General features: G+C 39.2%; 1 protein-coding gene across 8 annotated transcripts in view; it reads left to right on the top strand.

Moving 5' to 3' along the window:
- Positions 1 to 26,980, top strand: part of zfhx4 (zinc finger homeobox 4) — a 459,048-nt gene that overhangs the window by 344,075 nt on the left and 87,993 nt on the right. For all 8 annotated transcript variants that reach the window (XM_057824359.1, XM_057824357.1, XM_057824356.1 and 5 more), the window contains one exon: positions 22,377 to 22,611. In XM_057824359.1, the coding sequence (XP_057680342.1) occupies positions 22,377 to 22,611 (235 nt within the window). The remainder of the gene's footprint in view (positions 1 to 22,376; positions 22,612 to 26,980) is intronic.

Below are 26,980 nucleotides of genomic sequence, written 5' to 3'. Positions count from 1 at the left end.
CACTATATCAACTTACAAAATCAGTTATAATCAGTATTGGCATTTGAAAACAAAATAACAAAATAATAACAAAATATCGCCGGACGCCGCGAATAGGAGGTAAAAAGTGGACATGTCCGGGCAAAAGAGGACGTTTGGTCACACTATTTTTACCATTCCTCCTGTGTATCACTGATGGATATTATTTTCCGAGCATGAGTCATGAAGAGAGCAAAGACAACCAAACGTGAAAAAAATTATATTAAAAAATGCGGCCCCTCCCGGCGCCAAAAATATTTTCCCTACTCTTTCAGTTTTAGTTAAATATAACAACATCAGTGTAGTACAAACCTCTTTGATGCTACCAAGCAATTAGCTGAAGCCCCAGATTTCCATTCCTTTTATTTTTGTTTTTCTTGACATCGCTCACAGATCCTTTCAATCAATTAGGCCTTGCCTTGATTTTCTCCCAGAGCATCTTTGCATGTTAGGAAAACTGGAAAATGATTAACCCTGCCCAAGAGCGTGTGAGCATTAGTGTCGAATCCCTCCCCTCTTGCATAGCATTGTGAAAGAAAAAAAAATTATAATCCCGTGAGCGTGTTAGCATTTCAAACATTTTGATCTTCATGATCTCCGTCCCACCGTAAGACGAGGAAAAAGATGGTTTAATATGGTGAGTAGACCTGTGTAATACATTGTTTGAACATTGCTATCACAATGTGCATGTGCTCAGTAGTCCCTTCGCAGGACGTGTGATTTTTTTTTTTTGGTTTTTTCTCTAAATGTAAACGTTGCACCGATCACCACTGTTCAAGTATCGGCACGGCCGCAATTTTCGTGCCACGCAGGGAATTTCTCAAATGGCCCCGAAAAATTTTCCGTTCGCCTGTGAGCGGCAATTTTCTGAAAACAAAAAAAAGTTTCAAAATATATCTAGTCCAACAATTTTTTACAAATCACATAATTTAGGCATAAAAAAATTCGGTGAGGGGCATAGAATTTGTATACAGAATTTGGAAAAAATTTACGGTTCCCCAGAAATTTGCCAAAAACTTTCCTATTCATTTCTTATGGAAAAATTTCCTATTCACTTCCAATGGGATTTCCAATGGAATTTACATTGCATTGATGCCATTGACGGCCATGCATGACGGATCTATTGATGCTAATGTACTTGGATTCCATTGACGCAGATGTAAAACGATGCCATTGATGGCCATGGACGTCCAACATTTTTCCTATTTATTTTCAATAGGAAAAAAAAAATCCCCAAATCAACAGGAAATAACCTGATATCAATAGGACGTGTCCCCCAAACTTCCCCTATTCCATTGACGCTTATGGAGGGTGCTGCCATTGACGGCCATGGACGTCCAAATTTCCCATTCATTTCTAATGGCATTTACTTTGTTTAATGCCATTGACGGGCATATTCGTCCATTCTGTTGATGCCAATGTACTTGGATTCCATTGGCGCCTATTTAAGTCGATGCCATTGATGGCCACGGATGTCCAAATTTTTCCCCATTCATTTTCAATGGCAAAAAAAATAAAAACAATGTCCCCCAAATCACCAGGAAATTACCACATTTCAATAAAACGTGTCCCCCAAACGTCCTCCATTCCATTGACGCTTATGGAGGGTGCTGCCATTGACGGCCATCGACGTCTAAATTTCTGCATCTTTTCTAATGGCATTTTTTTTTTGTTTAATGCCATTGACTGGCATGTTTGTCCATTCTATTGATAGCCCTGGGCGGGGCTAAGATCTGTATTTCCACACAGGAAAGACCCAGAGTAATATCTCCAGAAATTGCAGTTTCTAGTTTCTTTTAGGGGCCGTTTACATGGTGACTCTGCGAGAATACGAAAAACGTCAAATTTGCATTTGCGTCTCCATTTGAAAAATGTCGCGATTCCGCATGAAAACGATGTAGTATTCATGCAGGCAGGGGGCAGTGCAGATTTACTGGGCGACAGAGAATGATGCACTTTGACCCCACCAAGCTCCCTCAGCCCGGAAAAAAAATATGCCCGCCCACTCGATGCAATGTCATTTTTCTTTTGCTCAAAAAGGCACAAAAATTGAAACGTTCAACATATTTAATTTAAAGATATTATTAAAACAGTAAATTAAAGCCGACGTTCCGCCATATTTGCTGTTTTTAATGTTTAGTAGCACCGCTGCGCACGCCCAATGTGACGTGTACGAGTGCTGACGTTAACGACACGGTCTCGCGCCGCAGGAGCCTTTGATATGCATGCCGAGGAAGCCCCCCTCTACCCCCTGCAATCGGATTCTTCCACTTTGGAGGTAGGATTCAGAATTTTTCGTCTTCGCCTTCCGTCTTCGCCTACACCATATGCACGCGAGGCGAGTCTGCAACTCAGTCATTGCGTCTTTGTGTCGCAGAGTCGCCATGTAAACTGCCCCTTAGTGTTTCTGAATGCTAAAGAGTTGCACTTTTGACAAAAGTCATTATTTTTTTCAAGCTTTTTATCCGAGTTTGTTCTACATGATAAAATGTCTGAATGAGTGCTCGTCCAAGACTGGTGATTCCATACTTTTTGCTAGGGGTTGTAATACCGTACTACGGTAATTTTAGTGGTTTTGAAACCGTGACGATTACATATAACGGTAAACCTTGAAACCGGTAACCGGCTCATGCCTAATCGCAATCAAACCCCCCAATGGTCGCGATGTCAGTTTTTCCCTGTATCGTTCAGCCCTAATTGTGAGGTCTGGTCAGTCACCTGGCAGCAACGGAGACTAGCGGGAGCTTTTAGACCTTAATGGGTTAAGGTCGGGATAGCTAATAAGGAATAAGTGGCTGAGCCTTGCTTTCTAAATCTAATGCTAATGTAAATACTCATCCATTCGGATGGGGGTGAAGGTGAACTGGCTTTTAAGACACCTAACACACACATACGCGCTTATGAGTAAGTAAGCCCTCTTCTGGCATCTGTGTTTCTTTGAGTCTGTTATTCACAACTGCTGGCTCAGTACAATGTAAAATATGTGTGACTAGGCTTCATTGACTAAAACCAGAAGAAATGGATCATGTAAATCCTTAGCAAGGCTGTTTGTCTCCTCCTTTTGTGAGGGGGTGGCTGTGTGTGTGTGTAGGAGGCGGGGGGATATGCTTGTGTAAAAGGGAGAGAGAGAAAAAAACGAGAGCTCGGGAGACTGAAGTGTTTTTTCCAAGAAAGGGGGGCGAGAAGGTCAGGAAGCTGTGAACTTCAGATTGACCTTTGGCCCATATGTCAGATATACTTACATCACTACTGCAAGAGTGTAAAATGTATGCATGCGTGTGGAAGTTAGAGAAAGGGAAATCCGGTTGCTAGGCCCGGGGAGTTATATTATTTTTCCCAAAGCTTTATCGCTTTTATGTCCTCATTGTGTCCGCTGACAAGTAGCAAGGAGTAAATTTCGGAATGGAGGGAGGGAGAGCGCATACGAGCAGACGGATGGCAGGATGCTTTATATGAAAGACTCAGTGTGATAATTCATTTATTTGCCTTGGCAGACATTATGCAATGGATGCTTATTATTTCTAGGTGACCTAAGCTAAGCTCGCCCACGGGCCTTCACGCACCTCGTGGACAGGCCTCAGAGCTGTGATTACATGGGACGGTCATCAGCCAGGACTGAGACACAGGAGAAGTAATTTAGCTTGAGGTAATATTTTTCTTAGCTTTTATGATAGTGGAAGCTTTACAAGCAAAACATGGAAAGGAGATCAGCAAGAAAGGGGGAAAAAATGTTTTTTTTTTGTTTTTTAGTTATTGCTTTTAGGTATTTTTTTATAGTCTTATGCAAAAAAAGTGGTGGAAAAGGGCACAATTGCCTTGAGGGAGTGAAAAATAAAGATGAAGATTTACATAGTGTGACGCTGAAGTAAAAATCTGATGATAAGTTTCAATAAAAGATTTTACAGTGTGATATATCATGGAAAGACGCCTCTGTTGCTGGGCAGATTAACAGTACAAATGTAAATCAATCGTTTCAGTGACTTCCTTGTATTTTCTGTATTTATTATTTTGAAATACAGGTAGTCTCCGGGTTACGACGTGATGATTACGTCACCGGAGTCTCAGCTGCTATTTTGTCTCCAGTCTTTCTTTCTTTTTTATTTATTTATTTTTTTATGTGTAGTAGGTAGTACTTCCGCACACAAGCACATGTACACAAGGAGAAGTACGGCGCCCCTAAGGTGACATGGAAGAAGAGAAAAAATAGAGAAAAAAAAATCTTCCATGTCCCTTTCAGGGCACTTTTTTTTTTCTTTTCTGTTAAACCACAACAAAATGCCCCGGGGAAAAAAATAATAACACAGAAGTAAAATAATAATAATAATAATAATAATAATAAAATAAAATTTGAGATCATAAACAAAAAAACAAAAAAAATTTATTTTTTTTTGCATGAAGCAAAAAAAAAAATTTTTTTTTTTTTTTTTTACGTCGAAGCAAAAAAAATTTTACCTCAAATTTTTTTTTTATTTTTTTTACGTCAAGCAAAAAAAAATTTACATCAAAGCAATTTTTTTTACATTGAAGCAAAAAAAAAAACAAACAAAAGTTGAGGTCGCAGCAAAAAAAAATTAAAATACCTAATTCTGCTATATTGTGCGGTAATATATGTTGTGCGGCTCAATTTAAAATGTACCATGCTTTATCTGTCTTTGATGAATTGAAGACTACCAGTGTCGAGTTCAACATTTTATTTATTGCCTTTGACAAACTTATTGCCGACTGTCCAGCTATAATGCGGAGCTCTTTTTTCTGTAGCCTCAGCGGCCCCTGTCGCTCATAGACAATCACAACCTAGATCTAACAATACAGCAACAAGGATTCAACAGTGCCACAAAAACAATGGCAACAATGGAGCTTCTTCACCTTTGGGGCAGGAGTTTACTTTGAAAGAGGCCTAAAATATGCTGACATAGGATCAACACTTGATATTAAGAACAGTTTCCGGCAAACCATGGATTACCACATCTTTATTGCAGAAAAGTTCACCCTGCAGAAGCTCACTGGCTGCTGGCCGTATGCTAGGCTCCTTGTTAGTCAACTTCAAGATGTATAGGCAAGGATGGGTTGCAAAAAGATTCCGTTATTTTGCCCTCTCTCAGGTCACTGAGTGTCCAAGTCGTTCTCCATGATCTCTTCGATTCCCAAAACTCAAAATGCCCTGGAGGCATGATTAGCTTCCAAGATTTTTTTTTGCTTCAGTGTTAACTTTTTTTTCCGAAGATTTTTTTTTTTTATTTGCTTTGATGTGAATTTCTTTTTTCACTTCTGGGTTTTTTTTTTTTTTTTTTTTGTGACTGGCACTTTTATTTATTTTTTTTAACGTCAACTTTTTTTCCCACTCAGTTTTTTTCCTTCTTCCATGTCCCCTTAGGGCTCCGTAGAGAAGAACGTCCGCCATTTTGTCTACAGTTATTTATTTATTTTTTTTCTAAGTCGCGTAAACAGTACCTTATTGTACCTCACTGTATCTTATTTTTTATTTTGCTTTATTAATATGACGTGATCTGTGCTCACTAAACGTGAAGTTGTTGAGCTTGACACAGAGCAAAAGAGGTAATAGTGGTTTTTGAAGCGTTTTATATCGTTCACTTTTTACAGTTTGTAAAGCTGTAACACACATATAGTTTGTTGATTTTGTAGCATTTATAGATCAGTTCCTGTTGATTTTGGCCAAGTTATGGGTTACTTCCTGTTGATTCTTGGTCATAGACCAAGAAGTGACTTGGCTATCTCCCCAAATGAATAGGCAGTGACTCAAACTCAACAGGAAGTCATCTGTAAATGCTCTAAAATGAACAGAAAGTGCCCTCGAAATGCCATGAAAATTGGGAAATCTGGCTGCGAATGCTCTGCTTTCGAATGAATGAAATTTCATTCGCTCCACTAAATGGATTGGGCATTTAGCGCTGTCAATGGCAGCCATTGAGTAAACAAAGACACTGTTCTGGTGGAAGGTTTGTTAGCAACGTGTTTTTTTTTTTTTTAAACAGTGACACATTTTAAAATGAAATATCGATACTTGGCAGGCGCATTATCTACCGCTTAATCCAGGGTTGGGTGTCGGGGGTAGCAGCTTTAGCAGGGAAGCCCAGACTTCCCTCTGCCCAACCACTTCAACCAGCTCCTCTGGCAAGATCGCAAGGCGTTCCCAAGCCAGCCGAGAAACAAAGTTTCTAAAGCGTGTCCTGGGTCGTCTCTGCGGGCTCCCACCGGTGGGACATGCCTGGAAGACCTCTCCAGGAGGCATCCAAACCAGATGCCCCAGCCACCTTAGTTGGCTCCTCTCAAGGCAGAGGAGTAGCAGCTCATCCTTCCCGGATGACAAAGCTTCTCACCCTATCTCTAAGGTAGAACCCAGACAACCAACGGAGCAAACACATTGCGGCCGCTTGTATCTGGGATCTGATTCTTTCGCTTAAAACCCACAGCTCGTAACCATAGGTGAGGGTAGAAACCTAGACCGACTGGTTAATCAAGAGCTTCGCATTTTGGCTCAGCTCCTTCTTCACGAAAACGGACCGGTACAGAGTCCGCATCACTGCAGACGCCGCACCAATCCGCCTGTCGATCTCCTGCTCACTCTCACTCGTGAACAAGACCCCAAGATACATTAACTCCTCCACGTAGGGCAGGGTCTCATCCCAGACCCAGAGAGATCATGCCACCCTTTTCCGACTGAGGATGATGGTCTCAGATTTGGAGGTGCTGTACTTCATCCCAACCGCTTCACACTTGGCTGCGAACCGCTCCAGTGAGAGTTGGAGATCACAGATTGATGGAGCTAACAGCACCACATCACCTGCAAAAAGTAGAGATGCAATGCTGAGGCCACCAAACAAGACCGCCTCAACGCTTTGGCTGCGCCTAGAAATTCTTTCCATAAAAGTTATGACCAGAATCATCGATAAACGGCAAACTTGGCGGAGTCCAACCCTCACGGGGAACAAATCCGAGTTGCTGCCGGCAATGCGGACCAAACTCTGGCTACAGTCGTACAGGGGCCAAACAGCCCTTACTAGCGGGCTCGGTACGCCGTACTTCTGAAGCACCCCCTACAGGACTCCCGAAGGGACATGGTTGAACATCTTCTCCAAATCCACAAAGTATCATGATATATCACTATTTCGATGTTGTGTTTCAATCAAAGTCGATGGAAGATGTGTGGTCTCGAGGTCGTGTAAGATGGTCGTTAAAAATGTGGCCTTATAAAACTCACTGGTTGCTGACTTATTCCGCTTTAATGATGCATGTGCAGTGCACTGAGAATCTCATTAGCCAACCTTGTCATAAAATCGAGATTTAAAAGTTTTCACCTGACACTATGCAGTCACTGTTCTTGTATCTGGCTTAAAATGTGTCTTTTCCTGCTTTTTACATTTGCTAGTCTCGCTAACGGCAGAAGGTGACACGTACCTGAGCCTTCAGTTTCTTTTTTTAGTACCTCAGATTCATCAGCAGTGATCTCGCTATTCACTCGCCTATGTCCCGAGGGCTGAACGGTGGTAGGCAGGAACGCGTTTGGGAGATGGTAGCACAGGTTGGAATTCTACACTTGGCAGCCTTCCAGGCTGTGTTGGTATGTGTTTAAAATACTTTCAAGGAACAAAACAGGCTTTTGTTGTGTGCGGGCCATGTGGGGCTGTTTTTGTCTCGGATGGCTCCGGGGGGCTCAAGGGATAACACCGGAAGCTGGTGACGCTCCACGAGTAAGGTTTAGCCAACAACCAAAGCCCTGGTCCCATTAAAAAAAAGTTTTTTCTCGTCGTAGTGTACAGAGCCCCTAAAGGGACAGCGACAGAAATACAATAAATTTAAGCAATCTGGTGTGCACCAGATAGTTTCTCGTATGCACCAGATTGTTTCTAGTCCGCAGTAGAAACAATCTGACAAACATTAGCATTATATAGAATTCAGGTAGTGGACTTTTGCTCTGCAAGTTAGCCAATTGTTGTATTGTTGCAATTGGCTAACTTGCATAGCAAAAGTCTACGAACTTAAATGCTATATAATGCGAATGTTTAAAATAGGGCTGTCAAAATTATCGCGTTAACGGGGGGTTAATAATCTTTTTAGTTGATCACGTGAAAATATTTGACGCATTTAACGCACATGCCCCGCACAAACAGATTAAAATGACAGCACAGTGTAATGTCCACTTGTTACTTGTGTTTTTTGGTGTTTTGTAGCCCTCTGCTGGTTCTTGGGTTCGACTGATTTTATGGGTTTCAGCACCATGAGCATAGTGTAATTATTGACATCAAAAATGGCGAGCTACTAGTTTATTTTTTGATTGAAAATTTTACAAATTTTATTAAAACGAAAAGATTAAGAGGGGTTTTAATATAAAATTTCAATAACTTATACGAACATTTATCTTTTAAGAACTACAAGTCTTTCTATCCATGGATCGCTTTAACAGAATGTTAATAATGTTAATGCCATCTTGTTGATTTATTGCTATAATAAACAAATACAGTACTTATGTACCGTATGTTGAATGTATATAGCCATCTTGTGTCTTATCTTTCCATTCCAACAATAATTTACAGAAAAATATGGCATATTTTATAGATGGTTTGAATTCCGATTAATTACGATTAATTAATTTTTAAACTGTAATTAACTAAAAAACTAAAATTAAAAATTTTAATCGTTTGACAGCTCTTGTTTAAAACCAATTGACTAACCTGCATAGCAAAACCCCTTCAGACATAAGCATGCTCCTGAATAATATGACGTTCGCGTCTTTAAACCAATAAATACACTGAATTTAGTTGCTATTGCCACTTCTGGGAGATGATTGGATGAAACTTTACCCATCGAAATGAAATCATCAGGTTTGGCACGCCCTCTTTGCTATTTGTGGCTCTTCGAAAATGGCTGAGCAGCTTCAAAAAGAATAACATCAAGTGCTCATTTCTCATTAAAAACACATTAACATTAACATTAAAAATAACTATTAAAAGCATGAAATATCTCCGATCAAAGAATTTTGAAATTTGTTCTGGTGTTTGAGTGGAGTAAAAATACTCGCAGATTTTTTTTTTTTTTTTTTTTTTTTTTGCCCAGCAGAAAAAAACGAGTCTAAAGGGGTTAAATGCTATATAATGCTAATGTTTACATCTCGTAAACATTAGCATTATATAGCGGACTTTTGCTATGCAAGTTAGCCAGTTGTTATATTGTTGCAATTGGCTAACTTCCATAGCAAAGTCCGCTGGCTTAAATTTGTTGCATTGTCGCAATTAGTTAACTTAGCTTAAATGCTATATAATGGTAATGTTTACAACAATTGGATAACTATCATAGCAAAAGTCCGCTAATTTAAATGGTATATAATGCTAAACTTTGACCAGATATTTTCTGGTGCAGCATTTAAGCTAGCAGATAGTTTCTGGTGCAGCATTAAAGCTAGCGGACTTTTACTATGCAATTTAGCCAGTTGTTGCATTGTTGCAATTGGCTAACTTTTATAACAAAAGTCCGCTAGCTTAAATGCTATATAATGCTAATGTTTACAACAATTGGCTAACTTGCATAACAAAAGTCAACTAACTAAAATGCTATATAATGCAATGTTGACAACAATTGGCTAACTTGAATAGCAAAAGTCCGCTAGCTTAAATGCTATATAATGCTAATGTTTACTAAATAGTATCGTGTGCGCAACAGATTATTTCTAAATTTATTTTATGTCTGTCGATGTCTCTTTTGGTGAGCCGTCGCAGTGTGATGGGGCACACTTGCATATGTGCTCCCGCTGCCCTCAACGGACACCCGTGATCTTCCTTCAAATATAAAAACATGTATGCACTCGGTGTGACATGCACATAGTAGTTATTACTACATAGCTACAGTGGCATATGTGTTCATTAGTGGCCTGCTTTTGCACTTAATGACAGGAAAGAGTCATGTTTGTGCGACGTACCCTAATTTGTCATAGGGCTTATGGAGGAATTTGCGAGCCTTCTGCTTTTGAAATAGTTTTGTAGTTACAAGTTCACGCTCAACAATCAGAGGCGAAGACTAAAAAGAGTCGCACAATTGAAATTATATAGGCAGACAAAAACATACGGCAAATGAAAATATAAAAAAAAAAATGCTCTGGAAACGACTGATGCATAAACACACACGCGCACACAAACGCGAGGCGAAGGATAAAAGAAGTTTTTTCTCGCAGAGATGTTTTCGCCGTGCCTTATTAAGAATTCAGTTAATGAGACAGCTTTGCCACCACAGACAGAACAAATGAATATGATGCGGCGCGGCCGCTTCCCCTCCCCGCAAACCAAGCGAGTGAGCACCGAGGTGTGTGTAGTTGTATTCGTGTGTGCCAGAAAGGTGTTTTGTAAACATCTCATTCAGAATAATGAATGTAGTTCTCTGTCAGCCTTTCTCTCTCTCTCTCATACACACACATGCAAAAGCTCCACAAGGGAGCTTCCCACACCTGTCAAATTAACTCTCCTCCACCCTCTCCCAATTTGTGTTTTTTTTTTTTTTTTTTTTTTTTTTTTTTTTTAATGGACAAGAGTGACAACGTCGTGTTTTTGACAAATAAACAGTAAGTCCCCCGTGTGGCGATTTGCATTCCATGTGAGAGGCTTGGAGGATGTGAGCGCGCACATACGCCAACATCTAAAAAAGGTGTACGTGCTACATTATGGTCTACCCGTGACAGTGGGGGGGCTGTTCATGAGCTTGATTGGCCCACCGGGAATGTTAGCTTATTTGGTTGTTTGCCAAACGCTAATTCCCAACAATTAACCACCACCAGGCGCTGTGATGAGGTGCCATAAGCCACAAGGATTTGTGAGTGTTTTTGTAATTATGTGGACACACGCAGACAATAACATGGCACTAATGCGTATACGTGTTAATTCAAAGGACTCTCTTGAGAATTTGTTAGAAAATTGCATATAACCAAGTGCTGTGCTGTTATTTTTCGTGGATTGTTCAACAACTTTGCCACTGCACTGTTAGATGTTAATTTTGTGACAAACGAACAAACAAAAAAAACAGGCAATAATATCGCGTATCAGCAATAATTTATGAGACAATATATCGCCTACTAAAATTTGTTATCGCGACAGGCCTACTTGTACCGAGTATCCGGGTGCCTTCGGTGGAGCTGTGGCAGTGAAGATGTGCTGTAGTAGTATGCAAGCGATGTCTTACAGTGAATACATGAAAGTGTTTGCCTTGGTGTCCAGCTTAAAATGCTTGCACTTTTTTGACATTTTCTGCCTTTTCTTGGTGTCTTTCTCTTTGCTTTCATCGGCTTCATCGTCGGTACCTCTATATTCATGCACGGTTGAAATCAATTATATCCGGGACCTCTTTCTTCTTCCTGTACGTACGTGACGAAAAGTAGTTCGGGGAAAGACGTCATGCTTAGAGCTGGCGAAATAAAACGATTCGTCGAGGTGCAGAAAATTCCTCGATCATTTTTTAAATTTGATTTACTCAAATTACTCGAGTAATCGTTTCAGCTCTGCTCCCATGTGATACATTAAAACTGTTCAGACCAAGAGGACACTTGGATTCCTATCTTCCATGTCAAGCAGCTGAACAGGACAGGTTTAAAAAAAAATTAGGACTGTCAAATTTATCGCGTTAACGGGCGGTAATTAATTTTTTAAATTAATCACGTTAAAATATTTGACGCAATTAACGTATGCACGGAATAACCTGTTCATGCGTTGCCTCAAACAGTTTACAGTGACGCTATTTTAGCACATTGGGAGTGGACAAATGAGTTCATTGACGATCTTTTTCTTAACATGGCTAATTGTACCCAACGCAGACCAGATTGTATACCATTCACAGCTACTACTGACAGTCATGGTACACAACTTCCCAGCATGCATTTGGGTGAAGCAGGAGACGATCTTTTTCTTAACACACTTAATTGAACACAAAGCAGGAAATACTGTATACCATTTGCAGCCACCACTGAGAGTCATGGTTGCAAATCTTCCCGTCATGCATTTGGGCAGAGCAGGAGATGATCTTTTTTTGTAACACACTTAATTGAACACAAATGGATTGTAAACCATTCGCAGCTACTACTGACAGTCATGGTTGCACAAATTCCCGGCATGCATTCGGGCGGAGCAGGAGACGAGCTTTTTCCTAACACGCTTAATTGAAAACAACGTAGAACATACTGCATACCATTTGCAGCCACCACTGACAGTCATGGCTGCCCAACTTCCCATCATGCATTTGGGCAGAGCAGGAAACTATCTTTTTCTTAGCACGGTTAATTGAACATAGCGCAGACCAGATTGTATACCATTCACAGCTACTACCGACAGTCATGGTTGCACAAGTTCCCAGCATGCATTAGGGGGGAGCAGGAGACGATCTTTTTCATATTACGCTTAATTGAACACAACGCAGACCAGATTGTATACCATTCACAGCTACTACTGACAGTCATGGTACACAACTTCCCAGCATGCATTAGGGGGGAACAGTTAAGTCGCTACAGTATCATTTAATGAAAGCGCAACAAAAATAATATTCCTATCCCTCAAAAAAAATAATGTTCACAAAAAGAAAAGCGCTCAATGCAAAGAGAACTGGCATTCCCAATCAAAATAGCTATGCGAAAAACACATAAAACTTACTCAGACTTTGCCTTGGCTAGATCTCTAATTAATTTGAAACTCGCTATTGACACCTTGTGGTGTATTTTCAATCACTACTTTACTTATCCTTACATTCCAACAATAATTTACAGAAAAATATGGCATATTTTAGAGACTGTTTGAATTGCAATTAATTACGATTAATTAATTTTTAAGCTGTGTTTAACTCCATTAAAAATTTTAATCATTTGACAGCTCTAAAAAAATATGTACAGTATGTACTAATTCCAAAATAACCAAGTAGTGCTGCAACGATTAATCGATTAACTCGAGTATTCAATTGGAAAACAAGATCCGAAATCAATTTTGCTGCTTCGAGTATTCGTTTAACTAAAGTGGCTTTGTAATGGTTTGTTTTGAAAGTGTTTGCATTTAGTTATATTGATTTGGGTGGATACACTACCTCATTTGACATGGCTGAATCCAGCACCTCCCTGTGAAGACCAACATAAGCTAAGTTTTTGTTTGAGCTAATGTTTTTTAATGCATTCGTAATTTAGTTTAAAGGTACATTTAACTGTTTTTATGACCAATGTCAAGACCAATGTAAATTAAAAAAAAAAGTTTTATAGCAATTAAGCTAATGGACTTTTGCTATGTAACTTAGCCAATTGTTCTTTTGTTGAACATAGATCCTCATTTATGTATTTATTTTTTAATACCGTTTGAGGCTCAGCTCAGGATTTTCTTTAATGCTCCCTATTCGATTACTCGATTATTTGAAATAATTAGTTCATTGAATGATCGACTGCTAAAATAATCGATAGCTGCAGCCCTATAACCAAGTCCTACAGATGTCTCCTGAGAGCAGGTCCATCAATTATATCCACATTTAAATGGGATACAGACACAAGCGCAAACCCAGGAGCAGGAACATTGTGTTTGTGTGTTTGAATATGCATTACACAGCCCACGCCTGGCAGGAGTCAAAGTGCTCCTTTAAACATTCATAAATCATGGATATTTTGGCCCGCGATTTCCAGAGCGCCTGCTGAGTGCCAGAGCGACAGACAGACAGCCCTCTAGTTTAGGTCTTAAACAAACCCTCTGGAATGTGCTGATGGCGAGAGAATTAATATTAGGTCTAAACCTAGCTGGCAGCCTACTTCAACCCCAAGTGTATCATTCAACTCTGTCTGACTGAAGCTTCATATCCCTAAAAGCAAATAAGTCAAAATCTCGAACCGTGTCGAGCGTTTTTCGGGGGCCGCCGTCGATTTGAACGAGCGTTTTAATTTCCAAACCCGTTCAATTACCTGAACAGCTTTGCCAGGAGAAACATTTGAAAACCAGTCGAGGATGACTCCGGCGAAAGAAGCCTCACTCTTTCTCGCGGAGATATCAGTAGCTGAAGGCTTTGAAAAAGAAAAAAAACACAGGCTTTGTCACATTTACATGGCGTCTTTCTTCTTTTCGCAGTTGTTGTCACAGGACAAAATCAAGGCCTCGATGGAGTGCCGGTTTGCTATTCAACGCTAAGGACTCATTGAGTAAGGAGCCGAGTTTGAAATTCCGAGTGAATCGAGAAAGTACAAAAAAAAAAAGAAGGCGCGGTGAAAGGCGCCATTGTTTTTACGCTGAAGGACTAATGATTGATGACAGAATGAAAGATCTATAGGGGCCCTTGTATATGCTGCCTAGCATATGGTGTGATTATGTAAGGCCATTATAACAGGCCAGAACATGATGATTGGTATCAGTACGAAAAAAGGTATTGCGAGAATTGTTTCAGTGGAAAGACTCCAAACTGTCAAATCTTGCTTTCTATATGTTTATATCCAGGAGTACATGTATGCAACTCGGTCGTCTCCTTCACAGGAGGGCAGAAAAGAAAAGAGGGAGAGAGTAAAAAGGGGGAAAGAGTGCGAGGGAGGCCTCTTTTCACAGAGAAACAAAGATAGCAGTAATTAATGGCCCTGAGCTCTGGTCTAGGGGAGCTTTCCTCTGACAACTCGGACTTAATTAAAACTTAAGGCTTCTGAAAGGGCCTCTGACTGCGCAGGGACGTCCCACCGCCTCATGAGAAAAACCTGGTCAGATTTCCGACAAAAGAAAGAAAAGAAGGAATGAAGAAAAGATGTGTTAGCAGCTGTAGCTAAGTTGCTAATCCCTGTTTGTCAAAGACGGAAGAAGGGGTGGGGGCGTTAGAACTCACACACCTGCAGTCCAACACACACACACGCACGCACACACACACACACACACACACACACACACACACACACACACACACACACACACACACCATTTCCTCAACCTGTTTACCGCAGTATTGTTTGTATGTTGCAGGAAAGAACCATGCCTGCATTAATACAGTGCTAATGCTTTACGAAAGAAATGAAACTTTTTGGAGCAGCATCTGGTTTTGTCAACTTTCACCCTGGGGCAAAAATCAGATGTTAAATTTAAAAGACAAAAATATTGTGATAATTATCGATTTCGACTGGTAAGAAAACTTTTATCGTGATAACAATTTTTTGTCATATCGCCCAGGCTATGACTGCCTAGCCTGGAACTCCAGGCTCACCGCTGTTCCAGCTATAGCATGGTACCCGCAGGTTATTAAAAGTATTTAAAAAAGCATTGAATTTAGTTTTCCATTATTAAAGGTATTAAAAGTATTAAATTAGCTGTGGTAAGTCTGGAATTTTTTCACCGTGGTTTTTTTTTCAAGAACGTCTCAGTGCAACCTAAATTATATCCGTGAAAAAGTTTTTTTTTTTTTTTTTTTTAACAAATCCATAACGAAGATGACTCATAGAATTTTTACGATGCACTGCACTACAAATCGAAATGCAACTCGTGCGTGCTAAACCACAGCAACCGGCAAAACGGAGAATCCACCCACCTCTGCATCGGGAATGCGTCCGTTTGTCGGTGGAACGAAAACCCTGCAGGCAGAAGTATTGTGGATTCTGAACACCAAAACAGACCACCATTCATATACTTCAAATGAGCCCATTGGTAATCTGTTTCGGATATTACGTCATTTTTGGTCGGCATCAGCTGTCACAATGTTGGTCATATTGCGTTGTGCTCCAGAGGGAGCGTTCCCGATGTCCTAACTGTCTTTTGTAACGAATTTTCAGTTGGCAGAAAAAAAACCGCACATTTTCCTAATGTTTAAATAGTCTACATATTTTTATGATCATTATAAATGCATTTACACAATGAAATAACGCTGGAAAAGTTTGTTAAACATAATGTTGGTCAAATCGTGTTTTTTTCCGGAGGGAGCATTCTTTTTGTCCCTCTTTTGTCCATAATTATTGTGTGCGTGTGTGTTTAAAAAAATTCTGACAGACTTTATAATGTTACTTTAAATGTGTTTTAATTGTATCTTCAATATATGTGCATTCTTTTGTCAAACACACTTCGTAATTGAGGTTCAATTTGATGTTCAGTGCTTTGTTTATTTAATATGATTCAATATGTTCTACATTATGGGTGCAAGAAAAGTATTAATTTTCAGTTCAATGATTCAATATGTTCTAAATTATGGGTGCAAGAAAAGTATTAATTTTCAGTTCAAATGGCATTAAAAAAGGTCTTAAAAGTCTTGAATTTCAATTCTGGGGGGACCCTGTATAGAGTCTGGGACCCAGCTCCTTATTGGCCTCTCGAGGCCGAACGAAATCGTCCATGCAATCAGATTTGTTGATTTGTGTGACGTGTTCTTAACGAGCAATGCACTCTTGCACGTAGGACGTCGTCTCCACAACAACACAGATGGCGAACGGGAGAGCCGAGAATATGTTCCTATCTGCGGTAAATTCAGTTTTAAATGACCAAAAACACATTGAGTCGCTAAAACTCAGTCTGTCTCGCACTAGCCATGTTGAATAAACTTCTCCGCTTTCCTCGTATGTTAACGTCCTCGTGCTAGAGTTTCTTGTCGCTTTACCAACGTCACATCCGCCTGTCGCTGATTGGCCCACTCCGCTGTCTGTTTGCTGTGGCTTGCTCCGCCCTGGGAATTTGATGCGCTGAACAGTCGCCAGACTCTATAGCTCCAACAGCGGTGAGTCTGGAGTTCCAGGCTAACGACTGCCCACTGTCGAAGTGCCCTTGGGCAAGGCACTGAAACCTAACTTGTCACCAATAGATTGCAAAGCCTTGCATGGCAGCAGTCCCATTGGTGTGTGAATGTGTGTGTGAAACGGTAAATGTCTGCTAATGTTAAGCGCTTTGGGCATTGTAACAGTGTAGATAAATGTGCGATATAAGTACTCTCCATTTACCATCTAACTTCAGTGGCTGACGGAGCGTACCAACTCTCTCAATAACAGAGGGGTGTCCCAACAACTAGCACAGACGGAGCACAAACAAATGACACCACTGCGTGTAACATTGCTGGTTATATTTTGTTTTGTTTGTGGGGACATTCCCGACATCACACCTGCAGCTATTTCCAGATAATCAACATTTGTATATAAATGCTGGCAATCCAAGACAACGAAGCCGAGATATTAACTTGCTGATCGCCATTCGACACTTGTGCTTTCGAGGCTCCTTGGATTTGCTAACTTGTCCGTCAGCTGTTTTTTGTTTTCGGTTTCCTCTACCTTGTGCAGGTATGGAGTGTGTTTATTTTTGTTATCTTGTGGCTCTCTGCTCACTGCTTAGTTTAGTGTTATTTGATCCCCGTCAACCTCTTGTCACAGACCCATTTTGTTATTCCCCCTTTTCCGCGATTGCGTTTTTGTTTGCATTGATAAACCCTTGTACACATCCCCTCAATTGTTGTCTACTCTTGGGTCTAATCTTGCATCCCACATTCGCGAAACGTAACACTTCGGGTCAATTTAGCTGAAAATGAGGGGCAAGTTGTTGTGACACCCCTCTGTTATTGAGAGGCTATACTTGGCCTGCACAATATACAGTGCCCTCCATAATTATTGGCACCCCTGAAAAAGATGTGTTTTTTACCTTCTATTTTTTTAATTTTTTTTTTAATTCAAATAATATGGGACCTTAATGGGAAAAAAAGAGAAAAATCCAACCTTCAATACAAGTGCATTCATTCAGTGGGGAAAAAATCCCACATAAAGAAAAAATTATTTGACATCAAATAATGTGTGTCACAATTATTAGCACCCCTGGTGTTAATACTTTGTACAACCCCCTTTTGCCAATAAAACAAGATCTGGGGACTGAGATGGCCATGGGAGGAGCTTGATTTTGTTTCTGGTGAACCATTTCTGTGTAGATTTGGCCATATGTTTAGGATCATTGTCTTGCTGAAAGACCCAGTGACGACCCATCTTCAGCTTTCGGGCAGAGGGCAACAGATTTTGATTTAAAATGTCCTGGTATTTCAATGCATTCATGATGCCATGCACCCTAACAAGGTTCCCAGGGCCTTTGGAAGCGAAACAGCCCCACAGCATCACTGACCCACCCCCATACTTCACAGTGGGTATGAGGTGCTTTTCAGCATGCGCATCTTTCGTGGCACTCCAGACCCACTTAGAGTGTTTGTTGCCAAAAAGCTCAATCTTGGTCTCATCTGACCAAAGCACACGGTCCCAGTTGAAGCCTGGGACAGTGTGTATTTTTGTGTGAGACCAAGATTGAGCTTGTTAGGGTGCATGGCATCATGAATGCGAAATATCAGACTTGCCGGCGTTAGTAAACAGCCGCCATCTTAAAGCAGTAGACTTCTCTGGAAGGCTCTGTTGTAGCGAACCTAATTAACTTTTTTATCTAAAATACTCCTAAATCGGCAAAATCTTGACTTGAATCCATCTTTAAATCATGAAACGGTTTTAATACCTTCACATGTCAAAAGTAGACAGAAGGGAAATTATGGAATAATGGGAGAGATTTTCACAACTTTAACAGTTCATTCACAACATTAAATTAATTGAATCTAGTTTAAAGGTGCTGATACAGAATTGGTCATTGATTATTTTATTTACTGTTTTGAACTGTTAACTTGATACTGAACTAGTAGTAGTTTGGTTTAGCCTGAGAAGATTTTTGAACAATTTTGGAACTAATGTAGGAAACATTAAAAGCAGGGTGGGCGTCAATAATCGATTTATAATCGAATCGTAGCTTCACAATCGTAATCGAATTGTTAGGTGCCCAAAGATTCCCACCTCTAAATAGGACCATTGGAATGAATCGTAGTGACAAACCAGGATATGTGGGTATTTGCCAGGTCACTTCCTTTTGATTTTAGGGTGTTTTGGGGTACTTCTTTTTAGAGCTGAAACGAATACTCGAGAAACTCAAGTAACTCGAGTTTAAAAACTGATCCGAGTAATTTTATTCACCTCGAGTAATCGTTTATTTTGACAGCTCTAAGCATCACATTTTGCTCGGACTACTTTTAATGCGGGACAACGCGCTGATGTCACATGCGTAGAGGAAGAAGCACAAAAAAAAAAACACTGCAGCCGACAGCCGCTACAAACGACGCCGATGTTGCTAAATACTAGCCCGCACGATGCTACGTTGGTAGCAGGTAGCGTCTGATGAGTCTCATCGAGATCACATGTATGTTGAACTCGATGCAAAATGAGAGACTCGGCCACGTCTGGGCAGCGTAAGTAAACAGCCGCCATCTTAAAGCAGTAGAGCGCTAAGCGCTAATGAAGAGCGCTAAGCGCTAATGAATAAGATTGACGTTACTGTCATTAGCTCATGTAACGTTAGCCCTGCGGAGGGCTAGGTTTCTATTAATTATGACCACTGTCGATGCATGGCTAACGTGTCTTACATACAGGCTTCAACATAACATAGCGTTGTGGAGTGATGAGGGTGTAAAATAAAAACTCAATAATGCTAATTATCAATTTTAGCTCAGTAGTCATTGCTGGATAAAACACCAAGTAGCACTGGTCCCCAATGTGCTCCAATACAGCCTGTATCATAAATTTATTTTTAACACTACAAAAACTCAAAATCCTATCAGGACTTACAGTTTAGACTAACTTAAAACTTAAATAGAACTTAAAAATGGCTTGACACAAATAGAAATTCAATTGAGACACGTGGGAAAAAATCCTAACTTTTAAGTGATGTGTGTTATCAAGCGTAATGGCATTTTTAGGTATATATACATATATATATATATATATTGGGGCTGTCAAACGATTAAAAATTTTAATCGAGTTAATTGCAGCTTAAAAATTAATAAATCGCAATTAATCGCAATTCAAACGATCTATAAAATATGCCATATTTTTCTGTAAACTATATATATATATTCTGTAAAATAATATGTTGGAATGGAAAGATAAGACACAAGATAGATATATATATTTAACATACGGTACATAAGGACTGTAGTGGGCATTTCACTCTACTAGTAGTCATTTAAATCTGTCTATGCTGTCCTCACTCCGAAGCGTCTACTTTTTCCAAAGCTAGACAGCTAGTGAACGACGCCTTAAAAATCAGACTTCTTTCTTTTTCATCTGATTTATTCATAAAATGGCCTCAAACCATTGTCCTCTTTAGACCGTAGTGAAACTACAAAAAAAAAGTACACAAGCATTGCATTAGCAACAACGTTAGTTTAGCACGCTATACAGGTTCACTAAATATAAACAAAAAGTGTCTCATACAAAAAATATAACATTTCGCTTACTAACATAATATGTACATTCTTTACAACAACCATACTTACGGACAAATCTTGTCCAAGGATCATATAAGCACAACATTACAACGTAGGCGTCAGCCCAAGACGTCGTGCAGCCATATTGAACTGGCAAGAAAGCAATAAACCATGTCACAAAGCGACCACAAGAGTTCGCTGTTAGACAGCACAAAAAACCTTGCTGTAAAACTTACTAAAAGGCAGAATACTGTCTGAGCGGGACATATGCGTTAATTGCGTCAAATATTTTAACGTGATTAATTTAAAAAATTAATTACCGCGCGTTAACGCGATAATTTTGACAGCCCTAAAATATATATATATATATATATATATATATATATATTTTTTTTTTTTTTTAATAAGATCTAAAGGTTTTTTGAGTGAAAGCAGTAAATTAGTCTTTTTTAAAAAAAAAAATTTATTCTAGTTACATCTGAGATGCAATTGTTGGCTGTTTTCAACAATATACAGTACATTGAAAATGAAGACATTGATTGACTGAAAATGGTTCAAGATTAGATGAAATGTCTTGTTTTCTCATGTATATTTGTAATTGCTCTTCACCTAAAAATATATTTTATCCGATTACTCGATTAATCGATTGAATTTTCAGTTGATTACTCGATTACTAAAATATTCGATAGCTGCAGCCCTACTTCCTTTTGATAACTGGTCACTTCCTGTTGATTACAGGTGACTTCCAGTCAATGGAATGGCAAGTAGGGCTGCGATTGACGTCATCACTCAAAATTTATATCAATATCTATAAAGCGATGGCAGCACAAACAAAAAAATTTATATCACAAACGTAGCACAAACTAACGGTACCACTTTGGGTCTATTTTGTACTAAATGTGGGGGCTGCATGACGTCATCACTACACATAATATCGGCAAAACCCTTACAGCACAAACACTTTTTTTTTTTTTACAGCACAACGACTGCCATTTTTAATCAATCTGGTTGACATTAGATTGTCCTATAAAAGAATTGTAAATATCTGAAAAACGATGGCATCACAAACAAAACTTTTTAATGCACAAATGTTGCACAAACGATTGACATCGTTTTGATATACATTTGCTTCCGATGGGGGGGCCCAACTTCACGGAAGTAACATTTTGCCCGGCGTCTATGCAACACCCCCCGCGTACTTCCCTCCTCCCACCGTAGAGGATCAGATAATAAAAGCTTGGCCTGCTCTTTTGTTTTTGTGCATTGTTCATTAGCCCGGCAGCAACAACAGAGGCACACTCGATATGCTTGGCTTGACCGGGTGTATGAGAGCGGGACAAGGTGGGTCGCTACAGACCAAGGGGTGGGTGCGGGGTTGGAGCAGGTCGGGTTGCTGTGCGTGCATGTTTGTCAGCCTGCGCACATGCAGGCGCTGAGGGCAGGGCAAGATGTAGGGGGTGGCTTTGCATGGCTGCAGTGCCATTAAAGAGGCAAGTGGAGATGCGGGCTTGCAACTAACTGACAGCACACGTTGAATGAGAAACCCCTGCAGCTGGCAACAATGAAGCGAGCCGGACAATGTGAACGTTCACAGAAGAACAGCTTTCCCCTCGCAGCCCCTTATTTTAACTTTTTCTATGTGCTGAGTCTGCACGTCACCTCAGACTTGTCCAATTAATGACACCCAGGCTGTGTGCATGAGCACAGCTGTTTTTCTTCTGCTTTACTTTATCATCATATGATATTTGATAGCAGATAAATTTAATGCTGGAACCGCTGCATGATGCTTTCATAAAACGCAAAATTAAACACAAAACCAAAAGTGGCTTTTAGCATTTTTTTCCTCGCTTTATTAGGGCGGCTTCAGCTCACGTACTGCAATTTCTAATTAACAACTAGCTGGAAAAAATAGACAAAGTGGCGGGGATATTATCCATTGATGGCTCATCTGAAGCCAGGGAAGTGGGATTTCTAGGCTTTGGATCATTGGAACTGAACTGGAAACGGAGCAGAACGAAAAGTTTGAATGGTGATTAAGTGGTAAATGATTTAGTGAACTGATGTTCTCCCAAATTTTATTCCGTATGATTGAGCACACTTCTAAAGAAGCTTCCCCTTCTCTTTAACAGCACTTACACAAGCTGGACAGCGCCTACAGCCCTGAGTCTTACGTCTATCATTGTACGCTGTGCGACTACTCCACCAAGGCTCGACTCAACCTGGTACAGCATGCCCGCTCTGCCCGGCATTTGCAGAACGAAGGCCTGAGGAAGCTGCAACTGCACCAGCAAGGCCTGAGAGGGGACGAGGACGGATTCAGCCTCCACGAGCTGTTCCACGTGAAGGAGTGTCCTTCCAGCCAAGGTCTGTGCTGTTTATTGGCTCTTTTTAAACCTTGTGTTAACCCTTTAACACCTAAGCCTATTTTGGCCGAATTTGCATGCATTTGATGTTGCCTTTATATTTCAAAGAAAAGATTGTTTACAATGGCCAAGTTGGATCCCTTTTTTCAGGACACCTTGAACTTCATGTCCAAACTGTTGTTTTCTTCACTGACCAATTATAATCCACATTGTGGACCCAAAAAGCCAAAAAAATCCCAAAATCTTTTTTCAAAATTTGTAATGTTGACGTCCCACTGACAACCAAACATGCTCGACCAACCGTTTTGAAGCTTGATCATATTTATTCAACTTGTTAGGATAAACATTCAATAGAAAAAAATAAGATTGAATAGTTTTATGTTTGACAATTCAACACAAACGGCAGGTATGGTCATAGGCGTTTTTGGCCTTTATACATACTATGGTCAAAACAGGTTATGTACAGTGCAAAATAGTGAGAAAAAAAATTATATATATCATGTAACACAAAAAGGGTTTGGAGGATATCTCTTTGTGAAGTTAGGTGTTGTACCCATCACCTTATCAAAAGTATATACCTACATGCAATCAAGCTTCTCGAACACACATCTACATAAAAATTGAAAAGATTATAGTAAAGAAAAAATAAAAATAACATTGAAAAAAAGTATTTTTAAAAATATTGACAGGTAGTTCAGTTCAATTCAAAATTTTCAGGTATGCGACCCAATAAAGGTTTTTTTTTTTTTTTTTTTTGCGCACTCAATAAAGCTTGAACAGGTCACGGAGCTGCGTCACACACAACGTCACACAGCCTACTCTTTCGCCGTTTGCGCGCTGCCGTCACTTCTATTCGCCGAGACGCCGACTCATGCAAAGAAAAAGACGGCAAATACGGCTCATCTTCCTCCTTGAGTTAATGAAATAATGCATTAGCTTGCACTAAATGTAGTTTCATATTCATTCTGCATGTTTCAAAGTCGCTCGCTCAAACCAACCGGCCGCTGCTTGCGTCGCATGCCTCCCTTTCATTGCTTGGCGTCTCGTTCGGAAATTTATTAAAAATGATCACATTCAGTTCGTCCTTCTTGACATCAGAACGGCTCTTGGGATATGTAGTCTTTTGTGCTGCTTTCGGTTTTGAAAAAGGACTAGAAATGATGGAAATATGGAGATAGATACATGGTCCATGCAGCGTTTGAATGCATATTTATGAGTGCAATAAAACTATACAACTCAAATAACATTATCTCCCGTTTTTCTTGGTCGATTGACTTCGAATAAAAACTGGCGTGGACATCAACTTCCGCACTTTCAAATGAGACCAACCAGCGGCACGTGGGTGACGTAATTACAGCGTGACGAAGCGTCAAAGACGATATGCGTAAACGTGTTGTTGCCGACACGTTCGGTGTTAAAGGGTTAAGGAGGTACAGTAGTGTATTTGGGGGGCTTTAAGTCGCACCAGCCAGAAAATGAAGAGGAAAAATAATAACGTACTATATATGAGTCGTACTGGAATATCCTTTGCATTTTGCGATTTTAGGCGGGTATTTTAATTCTACCATGCATTATCCATTTGAGTAAATAGAGTAAAATGGGGAAAAAAAGGCTAAACATGCATCTGGTAACATCTCATATTAACAGTTACAAGTAGTCCCAGGGTTACGAACAAATCCCTACGCTGGCGACGTTACCTGAATTTCAGTAGACATGCTTTAGGTATTTTAATTAAGTTCAGTGTTTGCAATATTCAAATTTTTTTTTTTTCCCGCCAATTTTACACTTATACTGCAAATGGATATCGGCTATGGAGTCACAGGAGTGCCAAAATAAAAAATAAATGAATAAATAAATAAATGAATGAATAAATAAATGAATAGGTAAATAAATGAACGAATAAATAAATATAAAGAGAAATAAATATATAAATAAATAAAAAATATAACGGTATACTTTGTCATTGGCATTTACTTTTGGTCATTAACAACCACAAACAGAAAAAACAATGACAATATTTTTCATTGACTTTTACTTTTTGTCATTGAACACCACAAACGGAAAAAACAATGACAATTATATTTTTTGCCTTTGCCTTTTCTGTTTGGCTTTCACATTGTCATTTGTCGATCGCCTTTCCTCTTTGGGAATGTAAATGGAAAATTCGCAGAGAAACGGTCTGTCAATCAAATGACGTTGGGAGCGGCTTTCCAACCAGGAATAGTAGTCGATAACTGATTATTCCTGGTTTAACTTTCCGCACATGCGCCGTACGGCTACCCAAGCGCGCCCGCTGTTGTTTTGTGTGACTGCACTACGCCACTTCCTCCAATGTCGTCATGATTATAAACGCGAAGATTCGGACATAGAAAATAACTATTCTTTGAATGGTCTGGCATGTGTGTCGAATAATATATTTTATAATATATTTTTTTACCAGTCTAGAAAACTGTATTTCTATCGTTGAATCTATCACGTAAAAAGTCTATCCATATCCATATCTATCCAGTCTATCCTATCCATAGAAACCGCACGTGCAACTCGATAACCGACATCACTTTCCTTCAGGTAAACTAGGAATAATCAGTTATCGACTACTATTCCTGGTTGGAAAGCCCCGCCCAACGTCATTTGATTGACAGACCGTTTCTCTGCGCATTTGTCATTTACATTCCCGAAGAGGAAAGGCGATCGACAAATGACAATGACAATGTGAAAGCCAAACAGAAAAGGCAAAGGCAAAAAATACAATTGTCATTGTTTTTTCCGTTTGTGGTGTTCAATGACAGAAAGTAAAAGTCAATGAAAAATATTGTCATTGTTTTTTCCGTTTGTAGTTGTTAATGACCAAAAGTAAATGTCAATGACAAAGTATATCGTTATATATTTATTTATTTATATATTTATTTCTCTATATATTTATTTATTTTATTTATACTTTTGGAATAGAAAATAAATACTTATTTTCCACCATGATTTGCAAATAAATTCTTTAAAAATCAAACAATGTGATTTTCTGTTTTTTTTCCACATTCTGTCTCTCATGGTTGAGGTTTACCCATGTTGACAATTACAGGCCTCTCTAATATTTTCAAGTGGGAGAACTTGCACAATCAGTGGTTGACTAAATACTTATTTACCCCACTGTAGCTAGTGGCCGCCAAATGTAAACAGAGCTTTTCGGAGGAAAATTTATGTGAATAAATGCTTAAATCCCCAAACAGACGTAAAACAGTCGCAATTCTTGGTTAAAAGCAAAAAAAAAAAAAAAAAAAAAAAAACATGCAGTTTTCATTTATTTTACATGAATATGTCAAACTACAATGGTAGTATGTTAGTGAATGTAGCTAGCGGCCGCCTTATGTAAAAAATAGGGCTGTCAAACAATTAAAATTTTTATCGAGTTAATTACAGCTTAAAAATTAATAGTAATTAATCGCAATTCAAACCATCTATAAAATATGCCATATTTTTCTGTAAATTATTGTTAGAATGAAAAGATAAGACACAAGACGGATATATACATTCAACATACGGTACATAATTACTGTACTTGTTTATTATAACAATAAATCAACAAGATGGCATTAACATTATTAACATTCTCTTAAAGCGATCCATGGATAGAAAAATGTGTAGTTCTTAAAAGATAAATGTTAGTACAAGTTATAGAAATTTTATATTAAAACCCATCTTAATGTTTTCTTTTCATTAAAATTTGTAAAATTTTCAATCAAAAAATAAACTATTGGCTCGCCATTTTTGATGTCAATAATTACACCATGCTCACTCCCCAAACCCATAAAATCATTTGGACCCAAGCGCCAGCAGAGGGCGCCAAACACCAAAAAACAAGTAACAAGCGGACATTACACTACTGTCATTTTAATCTGTTTGAGTGGGGCATGTGCGTTAATTAAATATTTTAACGCGATTAATTAAAGAAATTAATTACCGACCGTTAACGCGATCATTTTGACTGCCCTAGTAAATATATATTTAATATTTAATATGTTAAATATTATATTATATATAGTATATATGGAGTAGAACATATATATATATATATATATATATAAATAGATTATTAATAGATTCTATATGCAATCACAACTCATATTGTCATTATACAGTTGTATAGTTAGTTATATAGTTGTAGTGAATGAGGATAGCGCCCGCTTGACATAAACAGAGCTTTTCTGGCGAAAATTCTTGTGAATAAATGCTTAAATCCCCAAATTCTTCATAGATATGGACGTAAAACAGTCTCAAATCTTGATTAAAAGCTAAGGAACCGTGCAGTTAGCATTTATTTTACGTAAATATGTCGAAGTACAATGCTACTCTGTTAGCAACTGAGGCTAGCGGCC

The sequence above is a fragment of the Corythoichthys intestinalis genome, chromosome 20 (assembly GCF_030265065.1).
Source record: "Corythoichthys intestinalis isolate RoL2023-P3 chromosome 20, ASM3026506v1, whole genome shotgun sequence".
Taxonomy (NCBI): domain Eukaryota; kingdom Metazoa; phylum Chordata; class Actinopteri; order Syngnathiformes; family Syngnathidae; genus Corythoichthys; species Corythoichthys intestinalis.
The sequence above is the reverse complement of the archived record's forward strand: the minus strand, read 5'-3'. Positions and strand labels throughout refer to the sequence as shown.